Below are 14,562 nucleotides of genomic sequence, written 5' to 3'. Positions count from 1 at the left end.
TAAAACTCATAGACCATTCACTTCACCATGCTTGCCAATGCGGTAGACCATCTATAGTGCCCTCGACAAATTGAACTGTTGTGCGTGCAGAAGAAAGGATCAGCTAATCCATCTTTAGAGATGGGACACTGCTGCAGGGACAAAATGTCATGTTGGTCATTGGGTGTCCAAAAAAATGACTAAAATTCCTAGGTGTTCCTCTGCCCCATGATGAAAGCCTGGGTCGATGAATGAGATGATCTTTACAGCATGCACTGTTAATTAGATCCCAGGTCAGATGGTGAAGAATGAAACTAGGCGCCAATCCTTTGCTTGATAATAGATTTATTTATAGGATGTGGCTTTACACGTGTCTACCTTCAACCATGTGCCAGCGGTCTCTCTTTATAAGTACTCCAGGTACCTAATGCCCTGTGTATCTTAACAATATAAATAACATACCATGCATGGAAAGTGGAGTATCGAGGAGATTAATGCTTTTGTGTGACACTATTGTAGGTACCAGGGGAGAGATTGTAGTTACAGTTAGTGACAGGATTGTCGCTTACTGGGTGAATGGTCCCATTAAAAATGTCCTCATGTTATTTTCTCCTGTGACAGATGGAGTTTGATGAGAAGGAGCTGCGACGGGAGATTAGTTACGCTATCAAGAACATTCATGGAATCAGGCATGTATCTGTTAGGACTTTGAGACTGTGTCAACCCATTTACTTTCAAGCATATTGAATATCTTTTGGCACCTAATAGGAGATTTCCATCTTTCCTTTCTCCTTCCCCACCCGACAAGATATCCCTATCTCTACCCAACCCCCCAGACAAGGGGCTGTTGATCTTGGGAGTCTCCTAAATCTGCTATTGGATTGGGATGTGAGGAGAATTGAGAAACAAAAGCCTAAAATGACTCCATATTTTCTTGACTTCTTCCTGGCTGAGTTGCTGGGTGACAGACTAACCCCTCCTTGATATGTGGCAGTGCCATTCTTGGAATGGAGGACAGAGGAACACCCCGGGGTGACTGTCTCTCTGAATTTGTTTGTTTTATCTTCTCTCTTTTCCCCCCCCAACTCAACCACCACCACCACCACCGCCCCCACCGACCCCCCCCCCCCCACCCCCCCCGCCCCCCCAAAATCCTTTGATGAGCATTTGGTATCCACCCACTATGACCCCCATCAGGAGAAGACTGAGAGGAAACGAACACCACATGGGGAGAATCACCAGGATCTGCCCACTGCCCCTCCTCACGCACGTGTGGTGAATCCCCTCCCAATGATGCCATGTTGAAGATCGGGAACGTTTAATTGGACCATCACTGAGATTTTTTTTCAAATGACCTAATAATTTCCAAGGGGACTGAAACACTTTATAGGAGTTCAGCTTTGCTCTGTTATTTACAGATTTGAACTTTGAATTTTCACATTATGTCAAGTCTAGTTTTAAAGCCTTTATAATGCTTTGCAATGTGTGGGTTAGTAAATCTCCTAACAGGAGTAAAACTTGCTGGGTGTTACTGGCTTCTGTGGGAGTAGGGAGATCTGTTTGGATGATAACTTCTGTCTTCTCCATTAGGTTTTGTCACTTTGGCTCCAGTGAGACAATAGGTGGAATTTAATGCCCTCCCCCATGGCGAGTTTGGTGGTGGGGGGGGACATTAAATTGGGGAGGGAGGATACCGGGTGGGGTCTCCAGAGTCTTCTCACCTCTGCCCTGATAGAGTCTGTGGTGGGAAGGCTTGTGCCAGCACCAATTGAGGCCCTAATGCAGGCAATTAGTGGGACTAGACTCTTAAGTGGGCACTGAAGCTGGTATTCACCCCCAGTAGTGGACAGGGGATTCGCCATGTAGGGAGCACAATAAGCAAACCGTGTTGGGGTTGCTCTTGGGCTTCCTTGAGGGTTGGGGGGGGGTGGGAGGTTCCCTTGATCAAAGGCAATTCACTGCCTGATCGAGGGACCTGGCGTTGGGAAGGTGGGGGTTTCCACTGAGAGCCACCCCACTGCCCTTGCTGCCTCCCCTAGGACTCCCACCCTGCAGTCCCCGCTCCTGCTAGCTCTCACCTGCGGCATGGGTCGCTCTGAGATCCTAGGCCTCTCCCTAGGTGCATTACCTGCAGCAGCTTGTACAATGGCGCTGCCGTTAGCAAAGAGTCTCCAGCCCCTGATTGGTCGGCAGCTTTTGGCTGGTGGGACCTCCGTCCCCGGGGTCCTTGTTTGCAGGGAAGGCCTGCAGCTGCCTGGTTAAGTGCCGCATTGGCACTTGATTCTGTGAAAAGTGACAATGTGGGCCAGCTTGCCAACCCGTGGGTGAGACCCCCGCCGCCCCCATTAAATTCTGCCCAATGCAAAACTGTATATTTTCTCCCCTCAGTGACTCTGGATTTGAATGGGCATGTTGCCTTTACAGCTTTGTGTCTGGTCTGAATAATTATTTAGTGCAGGTCTGTTCAACACGGTAACTAATAACTGTGATGTGAAAGGAAGGAGGAACACTGGGTGTTGTAGTGGGCAAAATAGACCTAAACTCAGATTAAATGAGCTCAGACTGATGGTCTGAAATCCCTTGGGATTAAGGGTTTTATGGTAAATGAGTTTCGGGCAGTCTTGATCCGCTGTCTATGGCCATAGGTGCAAGACACAAATCCTGAGGTACTGCACAAAAGGCTGGTTATAACATCATATAGCTGCAGTGTAGCTAGCTGGGGAGACAAAGTCGGGGAATTGAAGAAACTCTGATATTCCTGACCTTTGAGTGCTTGATGCTGGAGAAGTCTCCATTTCCCAATGCTAAGTCCCAAATTATTTGTAACTCAACCAGGACAAAGCAAATTTCCCTCTGTGTTTAAGGGGGAGCTTGTTCAATATGCAAGGGGAGAAAGGAATAGAAGGACATGCTGATAGGGTTAGAGGAAATCATGGAGCAGGAACACCAGCATAGACTAGTTGGGCTGAATGGCCTGTTCCATTGCAGTAAATTCTATGTAAGTGCTGCTAAAGCTATCGATGGGGACCTGCAGCTACTGGAGCTTGAGACTCCATCTAGTGGCAAAGTTGTGAAGCTACAGGCGTGACAGTTGACGGGTAACTTTATAATTGGGAAAAATCTTTATGCTAATATATCAGTTTAATAAACAAAGAGAGGAACATGATGTGAACACTCCATCTCTCCAGAGTGAGGAAGAGTTTTTTTTAGTAATTTATGGGATGTGGGCATCGCTGGCTAGGCCATCATTTATTGCCCATCCCTTGTTGCCCTTGAGAGGGTGGTGAGCTGCCTTGAACCGCTGCAGTCCATGTGGTGTAGGTGCACCCACGGTGCTGTTAAGGTGGGAGTTCCAGGATTTTGACCCAGTGACAGTGAAGGAACGGCGATATATTTCCAAGTCAGGATGGTGAGTGACTTGGAGGGGAACTTCCAGGTGGTGGTGTTCCCATTTATCTCCTGCCCTTATCCTTCTAGGTGGTAGTGGTCATGGGTTTGGAAGGTGCTATCTAAGGAGCCTTCAGTGCATCTGAAGAGTTTCCTCTCTGAAAAGCTAGCTGATTGGGTAAAGCTCCCTCTTTTAAAAAAAAAGGCTCACCTGGACATGGTCCTTTTTTTTGATGCAGCACCAAATGTATCTCAGTAAGCAGCCCTTTCAGAGCTGATGTAAAATTCCAATGAATTAGATTCAGCACCAGACCCATCCGTTGCTAGAAGCTGTGTTCTGGTCCATTAATAAACCTTGTTCCAAATGCAGGTGGTTTTATTTGAGCTCCCCTTCCGGGCAATATGCAGCGTCAAGTGCTTCATTGTTGTCACCAAGCTGCCGTGCCTGCTGCTGTCGGCAGGTTGGTCCTCAGCTTGTCAGTATTTACTGTACTCATTAAATTTCAGTTTTCATGACATTTCAAATTGCCTCCTGTACTGGGGAAGTCTGACCTGAAAGCCAACAACTCCTACTCCTTTACTTTGAACAATGCTCCCAAATCTGGGGAGGTTCCCCCAATGTCCCTGCTACAGGACTGGTGGACTTTTAGGAAAACACTTTTCTGATTTGTAATGGAGCATTTGGCTCTCTGTTTGTATGTCTCTCCCTCTCTCTCTCTGTGTCTCTGTCTCTCTGTGTCTGTGTGTATGTCTCTCTCTCTCTCTCTCTCGCTGTGTGTGTCTCTCTCTCTCGCTGTGTGTGTCTCTCTCTCTCGCTGTGTGTGTCTCTCTCTCTCACTGTGTGTGTCTCTCTCTCTCGCTGTGTGCCTCTCTCTCTCTCGCTGTGTGTCTCTCTCTCTCGCTGTGTGTCTCTCTCTCTCGCTGTGTGTCACTCTCTCTCTCGCTTTGTGTCTCTCTCTCTCTCGCTTTGTGTCTCTCTCTCTCTCGCTTTGTGTGTCTCTCTCTCTCGCTTTGTGTGTCTCTCTCTCTCTGTGTCTGTGTGTCTATGTCTCTCTCTCTCTCTCTCTCTGTGTGTGTGTCTCTCTCTCTCTCTCTGTCTGTGTGTGTCTCTCTCTCTCTGTCTGTGTGTGTCTCTCTGTCTGTGTGTGCGTCTCTCTCTCTGTGTCTGTGCGTGCGTCTCTCTCTCTGTGTCTGTGTGTGTGTCTCTCTCTCTTTGTCTGTCTGTGTGTGTGTGTCTCTCTCTGTGTGTGCGCGTCTCTCTCTCTCTGCGTGTCTCTCTCTCTCTGCGTGTCTCTCTCTCTGCGTGTCTCTCTCTCTGTGTATGTGTGTGCCTGTCTGTGTGTGTGTGTATCTCTCTCTCTGTCTGTGTGTGTGTATCTCTCTCTCTCTCTCTGTGTGTGTGTGTGTGTGTGTCTTTCTCTCTCTCTGTGTGTGTGTGTGTCTCTCTCTCTCTCTCTCTCTCTCTGTGTGTGTCTCTCTCTCTCTCGCTCTCTCTCTGTGTGTGTCTCTCTCTCTCTCTCTCTGTGTGTCTCTCTCTCTCTCTGTGTGTCTCTCTCTCTCTCTGTCTGTGTGTGTCTCTCTCTCTCTGTCTGTGTGTGTCTCTCTCTCTCTGTCTGTGTGTGTGTCTCTCTCTCTGTCTGTGTGTGTGTCTCTCTCTCTGTGTGTGTGTCTTTCTCTCTCTGTCTGTGTGTCTCTCTCTCTCTCTGTCTGTGTGTTTCTCTCTCTCTCTCTGTCTGTGTGTGTCTCTCTCTGTCTGTGTGTGTATCTCTCTCTCACCCTCACTCTCTCACTCTCTGTGTGTTTGTGTGCATGTGTGTGTGTGTCTCTCTCTCTCTCTCCCTCTCTGTGTGTCTGTCTCTCTGTTGCTTCTCTTATACTGTTTTTTTTCTCTCTATCTTTCTCTCTCTTATTCTCCCTTTCTCTTTCTCTATCTTCTCTCTCTGGTGTGCTTTCTCTTGCTGCGTCACCGTCATGTGATTTCCTCTCAATTACTGGCTCCCTGACATTAGCTGGGCTGCTGACAGTGAGTGGAGGTGGCAGGATTAGTTTTCTTTTCTGTTCTGTGCCTCGTAGCAGTTGGGTGAGTCAGTGCTGCTGAGCTGAGAGCAGGTTGCCCAGATGTCTTCTCATTTGCACAAGACAAGTCTGTCACAGAGAAAAATCTCCCCTTTAATGTTGCTCAACACATTATTCTTTTGCCTTAAAAAGGATTAATATTTTATTGGTGTGTTTTTCCCCATAAACTCTGTGACCATGAGTTTATGGGAAATGGGTTGTGGGTTTATGAGTTCCGCCAGGGTCACTTGACTCCTGATATCAGTACAGCCTCGGTTCAAACATAGACAAAAGAACTGAAGTCCGGAGGTGAGGTGAGAGTGACTGCCCTTGACATCAAGACAGCATTTGACCGAGTGTGGCATCAAGGTGCCCTGGCAAAGCTGGAATTAATGGGAATCCACGGGGGGGGGAGGGTGGTGGGGGGACTCTCCACTGGTTGGAGTCATACCTAACACAAAGGAAGATGGTTGTGGTTGTTGGAGGTCAGTCATCTCAGCTCCAGGACATTGCTGCAGAAGTTCCTCAGGGTAGTGTCCTCGGCCCAACCATGTTCATCAATGACCTTCTTTCCATCATAAGATCAGAAGTGGGGATATTCGCTGATGATTGCACATCAGCACCATTCGCGACCCCTTAGATACTGAAACAGTCAAAGTCCAAATGCAGCAAGACCTGGACAATATCCAGGCTTAGGTTGACAAGTGGCAAGTAACATTCGCGCCACACAAGTGCCAGGCAATGACCATCTCCAACAAGACAGAATTTAACCATCACCCCTTTTGACATTCAATGGCATTACCATCGCTGAATCCCCCACTATCAACATCCTGGGGGTTACCATTGACCAGAAACCAAACTGGACCAGCCATGTAAATACTGTGGCTACAAGACCAGGTCAGAGGCTAGGAAGAGTGCGACGAGTAACTCACTTCCTGACTCCCCAAAGCCTGTCCACCATCTACAAGGCACAAGTCAGGAGTGTGATGGAATACTCTCCACTTGCCTGGATGAGTGCAGCTGCCACAACATTCAAGAAGCTTGGCACCATCCAGGACAAAGCAGCCTGCTTGATTGGCACCACATCCACAAACATTCACTCCCTCCACCACCGACACACAGTGGCAGCAGTGTGCACCATCTACAAGATGCACTGCAGAAACCCACCAAGGCTCCTTAGACACACCTTCTAAACCCATGACCACCATCACCTAGAAGGACAAGGGCAGCAGACACATGGGAACACCACCACCTGGGAGTTCCCCTCCAAGCCACTCACCATCCTGAAATATATCTCCATTTCTTCCCTGTCGCTGGGTCAAAATCCTGGAACTCCCTCCCTAACAGCACTGTGGGTGCACCCATATTACATGAACAGCAGCGGTTCAAGAAGTCAGCTCACCACCACCTTCTCAAGGGCAATTCGGGACGGGTAATAAATGCTGACCTAGCCAGCGACGCCCGCATCCTATGAATGAATAAATAAAAAAAAATCATGAGGAAAGATTTTTAATTTTGCTCATGACATTGCTTTCAGATATCCCAATGGTAACAGGATCTTTGGTAGCATAGTGGTAATATTACTGGACTGGTAATCCAGAGGTGTGGACTAATGATTCAGACACGAGTTCAAATTCCATTACAGTCACTGGGGGAGTTTTAAATTTAATTAATAAATCTGGAATAAAATGCCAGACTCATTAATAATGAACATGATGTGATTGGATTGTCAAGAAAAAATCTATCTGTGGAGGAAATCCGCTGTCCTTATCCAGTCTAGTCTTCATTTGACTCCAGAGTCTCAACAATGTTGTTGACTGATTTTGCTCCTCAGTCTTAACTGCCTTTACTACCCTTGGTACATTAGTACTAACAGCCTGCCAGCAATCTCAATACAAGATGTCTTTGGCTTTACCACATGAAGATGAGAGCTGGTGAGAAAGCTTCTGTCATGGTGATGTGCCATATTTAGTGATTAAAGACTTTTCCTTTGTTGAATATTTTGGTGAGGTTGTTAGGGGGCTGGTGTTGGTGGGGGTGGTAGGAGGAAGATGGAATGATCTTCTGTGCTATGGTTGAGACTGTGTTTCCATAGCGACCGTGTGATGGGAGACACACTATTTTGCCGTGTGTCCACAGCCAGCAAGAGAGTCAACTTTTAGAAATTTGCTTTAGGTTACAAAATCTCCAGGAATTGAAGATCTAATCTTCAGGTCACTGCAGAGAGTAACATGAGAGAAAAATTCTTGAGGACATCAAACAAATTGTGTTCTTTTCATTGACACATCAGTTGGTGAATTAAAATATTGGAGATGGGGAATGAAGGCTGTTTGACCAACAGTCAGGAATCTTCCATTTGGGTAATGAAAAGTCTTTTGGTTTTCCAATGGGCCAATGGGAAGGTGAGGATGGAAACGTGGAGGAGGGGCAGCTGAAAGTAGGTGGTCACGTGATGAAAGCTCCAGGGCCTGAATTTTTCACTCGTTGGGCGTGTGCTATTGGTTAGACAGGGAGTGAACGGGAAACAGGCCCCTGACCGTGTTTTCACGCTTCCTGGCCAAGTAATGGCCAGGCGACATGAAATGCACCCTGAGAGAGGCTCAGCACTGCTGGCGGGGGAGAGGAGAAGGCAGGTACCGATGTTACCGCAGGTGCGGGTGAGCGCTTTCACTGAGCTCCCTGAAGGCTGACAGCTGTCCCACGGAGCTGCAGACCTCAGCAGAATAAACAAAACAACAAAAATGCTGCAAAATATGTCCATGCAGCACAACCAAGTGCCTGAAAGCAAACCTTATAAAAAATCAACCCCCCGATATCTCTTTTTTTAAACATTTTATTTCCCCACGGAGATTTCATCCCGCCCTGGATCGAGGCTTGAGCAAAAATGTAAAGGCCGATTGGCCCGTCCGCCAACTGGAAAAGTGGACGGCCATGAAAAATTGCTTTCAATTGCCTCCCTAATTGGCTTAATTGCCCGCTTAATTGTTGGCGGGTGTGCTTCTGACTGCTGCGTGTGCCTGAGGGACATAAAATTTTGGCCCTGTAATACATTCAACCAGAGTTGGCAACACTTACTCACGTGTACAGAGGTCTTGTAGCGCAGTAGGTAGTGTCCCTGCCTCTGAGCCAGAAGCTCCGGGTTTGACTGGATGGTCAAGGAAGCTGTGTTCATAACGCGACCAGACAGGTTGAGTGTCAACCTGAAAATCCTTCCAACACACACACACACTAAAGGAAGGCGGTAACAGCTGGAGAGATTCCTGGTCAGTCATGTGATAGAATATTGAAGCCTCTAGCACCATTATCCATAGTCCCAGACCATAACATACGTGTAAAGTAGCATAACAAAAACAGAATTACCTGGAAAAACTCAGCAGATCTGGCAGCATCGGCGGAGAAGAAAAGAGTTGACGTTTCGAGTCCTCATGACCCTTCGACAGAACTTCAACAGTTCTGTCGAAGAGTCATGAGGACTCGAAACGTCAACTCTTTTCTTCTCCGCCGATGCTGCCAGACCTGCTGAGTTTTTCCAGGTAATTCTGTTTTTGTTTTTGTTTTGGATTTCCAGCATCCGCAGTTTTTTTGTTATTATCTCTATGTAAAGTAGCATGTTGCCACAGCAGTTCGGACTCCTGGAGTGATCTGTAACGCATCACCACCACTCGTGGACATCTTATTTCACGTGCTCCAGAAGTGTGAAATTACCAGTCCTCTTTGATGTAAGCCAAAGTAAGAGTTTGCTAAACTCAAACCAAGTAGTATGATTACTGTGGGTCTTTATGAAAGCTCAGAGCTAATGGACAGACAAAGTGTCAATGAAACATTTACTGCTCTGTGTAATATTGAGCCTTGCTGAGCTTGGCTACAATTGGCTACATTCCTGTGATGAGATTCTGATTTGCAAAGAAATTACTTCTTCTTGTTTATTTTTTGTTAATTTAACAAATTATGTCACAGGTATTGACCTTTAACCTCTTAAGGCCTGGGTTTCAATCTGACCCACACCGCTGGGTTGAGGGTTCGCTCTCTCTCGCTAACTGCAAAGGCTTCTCTGTGAAACGGGTTTGGCTCAGTCTCGACCTAGTTCTTAGTGGTTGTGAGCAGATGTGATAAGCAAGCTTAAAAAAATAGCACTGATTGACTGAATACCTCAGTCCGAGCAACCGAGAGGACGGCTGTCGAGGGAAATCGGAAGTGCAGTGAGAGTGGCTCTGAGGCTAAGGCTAAACTGCATTGCTTGGGAGTGTAGACAGCATTCAATTCTGTACCTAACTCATGCCGCACCTACTTGATGCTGACTCCGGTTGTATAAAAGTGTTCCATTCCCCCCCCCACCCCCCCCAACATTAATCCCTCATCTTGGTGAGCTCACGAACATCTGAAGAACTCAAAGGGGCTTGACTGAGCTGTTGGGAATTCTGTTGTCCAAACTGGTCTCTTTATTTTCTAACCTTGTGATTATTTTTTATTTTTCAAAAAAAAAGATGATTGTTCAATACTTTGACGTCTTTCCTCACTTTGATAGAACGGGTCTTTTCACTCCCGACATGGCATTTGAAACGATTGTGAAAAAGCAGATCTTGAAGATCAAAGAGCCCTGCCTCAAATGTGTGGACATGGTTATCAATGAGTTAATCAGTACGGTTAGGCAGTGTACCAAGAAGGTAATTTGCTACGTCACAGAGTCCTGAAAACTTGCTGCCTGCACTTGGATCTTCAGAAAGTTCTCTGCGGAGTGGGCTTTGGTTGTTTGGGCTTAGCGACTGACAGTAACCTGGCTGCAAGCACTAGTTAATGTTTAGCACGCGCGTTCACACACCGAGCACAGCCTCCTTAATGGATATTTCACCTCTCTTTCCGGATTTAAAATTAATCTTCAATTTTTAACAGAAATGATTAGGTTAATCATTGCTTTAAAAAAAAAGATCTGAACCGTGTGTGATGCTTTGGTCTGAGCACAATGCTTACCCCAACAGGCCCCTTTATCTGCTATTTTTACAACAATAACTTGCATCTTTGTAGCACCTTTTGAAGGTAGTAAAACTTTCCAAGTCGCTCCATGAGAGTGTAAACAAACAAAAATTGACACTTTGAGCTAAAGGAGATAAAGGGAGAGATGCCCAAATGTCTGGCCGAAGAGGTGGGTTTTAAGGAATGTCTTCGCGGAGGAGGGAGAGGTGAAGAGTTTGAGGGCAGAAATTCCTGGCAGGATGAAGGAATTGGGAGTGCGTAAGATGTCACAATTAGGAAAACGGTGGAGTTCAGAGCTGGAGGAAGGTACATTAATCGGGAGGAACGAGGCTGTGGAGGGAATCTAAGCCAAGGACGCACAAAGTTGTGAATCACAAACTAACGTTTTCAAACCAATTTGGGATTATTTACTCATTTCACATTTATTGGGTCAAGTTTACATTGTCTCAATTTTCTTCATGACCAGTTGAGCCATGTTACTTAGCACTCTAAGTCCAAACACCATCTAACAGCTGTTTACACCCCAAAGTACCAGCTGGAAATAACATGGCATGCCTTGCACTATTTGATAACAGTACAACATGGGGATGAAGTAGGAAAGGGAGAAGCCTGAAGTAGGCCTCAAATTGGGACAATACCACTGCTAACTTGAGAAGGTTCAAAAACTGGACAGGGGAACAGGATAGGGTGCGGAATCATGGTTTGGGTTCTGATATTTGCTTTATTTTGAGAACCTTCAGAACTAACCTCATGGCACAAACGCAAACGTGGAAAATAAATGGGACTGTTTGGGCGAAGGGGAGTGAAGGAATTGCACCCTGTTTTTTCTTTTCCCCCCCAGATTTCCAGACTCAAAATCAGACTGGCTGATCCAAACGTGGATGGACGGCCTCTGTCAAGTTATTGAGTCAGAAATTGTCTTGAGAGTTCTTTATCTGACCCTCGTTTTCAGCTGATGCTAACTTTGGGTTTAAAATGGCACGTGACTGCACCTGTAAACATGGTGGTTTCCTGGAAGTCATTGAGGGATGGGTGCAGGTACCTGACAAACAAGTATTTAACGGTCAGCTACTCTATCCCCAACTGTTGGAGAATTTTGTTCTGGTTTGTGTGGTACTCTTATGGCGAATTGGTTTTGGTAGCTCAGGTAGTCATTCCCACCGCAACGCCTGGAATGAACTTGTGGTGATCTCAATAATGCCACAGCCTCGTCAATGTCTATGCGACTTGCCTATGGCTCTGAGTAAAGTATGAGTATTTCTGTATTGCACTTAAGACCTGAGGTCTAAAAACACTCCTTTTATGGAAATTATTGACTTGACATTGTTGTCAAGTCATGTCCGCAAAGACTAAATGTTGCAACTAAATGTTTAGCTGGCTTTTAAAATTAATTGACTTAAAAATGGGACGGCTAATGGTGTAGTGGATATGATATGGTGCCTCGTCTCTGTAGCTTATCGCAATGTAACCTGTTAGTTATGACTGGACAGCTGGACAATTCGTATGCTGCTTCAGTTTTTCATGCTGAATCATAGATTCATGCAACACAGAAGGCCATTCAGCTTGTGCTGGCTCTTTTGGGAAAGCTATCCAATTAATCTCACTTCCCTGTTCTTTCCCCATAGCCCTGTAATTTTATTCTTTTTGAGTGTATATCCAATTCATTTTTAAAGTTACTGTTGAAACTCCTTCTGCCATCCATTCAGCCAGTGCATTCCAGACCAAAACAACTTACCGCATAAAAAAATTCTTGTTATCTCCTCTCGTGTTATTTGCCAATTAACTTAAATCTGTGTATTCTGGTTCCTGCTCCTGTCAGTGGAAACAGTTTCTCCTTATTTACTCTATCAAAACCCCTCATAATTTTGTACACCTCCGCTCAATCTCCTGTTAAACGTTTCTGCTTGAAGGAGAACAATCTCAGCCTCTCTCGTGTCTCTTCGCTTTCTCCAATCCAGGGGGCGTGGACATTCAGTCATTGAGTATATTCAAGACTGATGTCAGTGGACTCTTGGGACGTCAAGAGATACGGAGAAAGGGTGAGAATGTGGACTTGCTGTCGATCAGCCATGATTGTATTGAATGACAGAGCAGCCTGAAAAGGCCATATGACCCACTCCTCCTCTTGTTCTTTTGCTCTTACTTCAAGTATTATTTCAAGTTAGTGAGATTGCAAAGAAGACAAGGAGTTCAGGTTGTGAAACTTAGAGAAACAAATGTTCAGAGAAAATTCCAGGAGACGAAATAAGAAGGTGGGAGAGAGAGATGGAGGCTGGAGATTAGAGGTGGGAGGAAGATCACACAAGGCTTCCCTTGCTCCATGTGCACCCAACAGTGCTGCTTGACTGAGTTGGTTGCTCAAGGACTATGAAGGCAGCCTGCAAAGGCGATTCAATCTAATTTCCCCATCTTCTCTGTCATGATACAGTTGTTCATCCTGTCTCTTATTAATGATTAGAACCCAAACAGCACATGGGACCTAACCTGTATCACACCACGCCATGTCAAAGAATGTGAGTACCCCAAAGCACCTGTCCATCCTGAGTAGATAGTTCAGATTTATTTCTCTTAAGAGTTGGAACCAGCAAACTGGGGATGGTTAACCTAAGTTGGAAACTCTCTCGCACTGTTAACTGTTACATGAGTTATAGTGAAACCCCTAAGCCAAAGAAAAGATAGGAGGATAGTTTGGCCATTCAGTCAATCGCCTTGTATTTCAGAGCACACTGTCTGAAAATGATCATTTATGTAGAGACCGTGTAAGAAATTTGGAAAATATTGAAGTGTGGGTTTTGAGAGGGGCAGAAGGTGGGTTTCTACACTGTACACTGCGTATGAGTCATGCACAAGGGAACTAGTTGATTTTATATTTATGGGTCATCCCTGAGCAGGTGTCACCCTTTTAAACAATGCCTGATGTTCCAGCATTGCTGCTCCTTTCCTCCATATGCACAATTTGTATTTATTTGATGCCTTTCGCATTGTAAATCGTCCTCAGAGGCTTCTTGGGAGTGTCCCCAAATAAAATTTGACACCAAGCCACAGAAGGGGATGTTAGGGCAGTTGACCAAAAGCATAGTCAGTTATAAGGAGCATCTTAAAGAATGATAGAACATATGAACAAGGATCAGGAGCTCCTCGAGCCTGTTCTGCCATTTAATAAGATCATGGCTGATCGGATAGTAACCTGAAATCTGTATCCCACCTACCGCCAATAACCTATCACCCCCTTGCTTACCAAGAAACTATCCAGCTCTGCCTAAAAAATATTCAAAGACTCTGCTTCCACCACCTTTTCAGGAAGAGAGTTCCAAAGACTTTCAACCCTCTGAGTGAAAACATTTCACCTCATCCCTGTTTTAAATGGGTGACCCCTTATTTTTAAACAGTGATCCCTAGTTGTAGATTCTTCCACGAAAGGAAACATCCTCTCCACATCCACCCTGTCATGATCCCTCAGGATCTTATATGTTTCTATCCAGTTGCCTCTTACTCTTTTAAACTCCAACACATACAAGCCTAGTCTGTCCAACCTTTTCTCATAAGACAACCCACCCAATCCTGGTATTAGTCTAGTAAACCTTCTCTGAACTGCTTCCAATCATTTACATCCTTTCTTAAACAAGGTGACCGATACTCCAAATGTGGTCTCACTAGCCCTGTACAACTGAGGCAAAACCTCCATATTTTTGTATTCACTTCTCCTCACAATAAATGGTAACACTATAGCTTTCCTAATTACTTGCTGTACTTGCATACTAGCCTTTTGTGATTCTGGCACTAGAACACCCAATTCCCTCTGCACCTCGGAGCTCTGCAATCTCTCACCATTTAGATAATATGCTTCTCTTTTATTCTTCCTGTCAAAATGGACAAATTCACATTTTCCCACATTATCCTCCATCTGCCAGATCTTTGCCCACTCACTTAACCTATCTATATATTTTTGTAGCCTCCTTATGTCCTCTTCACAACTTACTTTTCTACCTATCTTTATGTCATCAAATTTGGCAACCATCTCTTCAATCCCTTCATCCAAGTCATTTATATAAATTATAAACATTTGAGGTCCCAGCTCTGATCCCTGTGGCATGCCATTTGTTACACCTTGCCAACCTGAAAAAGACCCATTTATGCCTACTCTTTGCTCCCTGTTAACCAGCCAATCTT

The 14,562-nt window shown here is 45.4% G+C and overlaps 1 protein-coding gene across 4 annotated transcripts in view; it reads left to right on the top strand.

Annotated features, from left to right (window-relative positions):
- Positions 1-14,562, top strand: part of LOC121280933 (dynamin-1) — a 242,029-nt gene that overhangs the window by 91,960 nt on the left and 135,507 nt on the right. For 3 of the 4 annotated variants that reach the window (XM_041193375.1, XM_041193377.1, XM_041193378.1), the window contains exons 9-10: positions 601-668; positions 9,947-10,085. In XM_041193375.1, coding sequence (XP_041049309.1) covers positions 601-668; positions 9,947-10,085 — 207 coding nt within the window. The remainder of the gene's footprint in view (positions 1-600; positions 669-9,946; positions 10,086-14,562) is intronic. The other variant, XM_041193376.1, reaches the window with a different exon arrangement.

The sequence above is a fragment of the Carcharodon carcharias genome, chromosome 8 (assembly GCF_017639515.1).
Source record: "Carcharodon carcharias isolate sCarCar2 chromosome 8, sCarCar2.pri, whole genome shotgun sequence".
In the NCBI taxonomy this organism is placed as follows: Eukaryota; Metazoa; Chordata; class Chondrichthyes; order Lamniformes; family Lamnidae; genus Carcharodon; species Carcharodon carcharias.
This window is presented reverse-complemented; position numbering and strand designations above follow the sequence as displayed.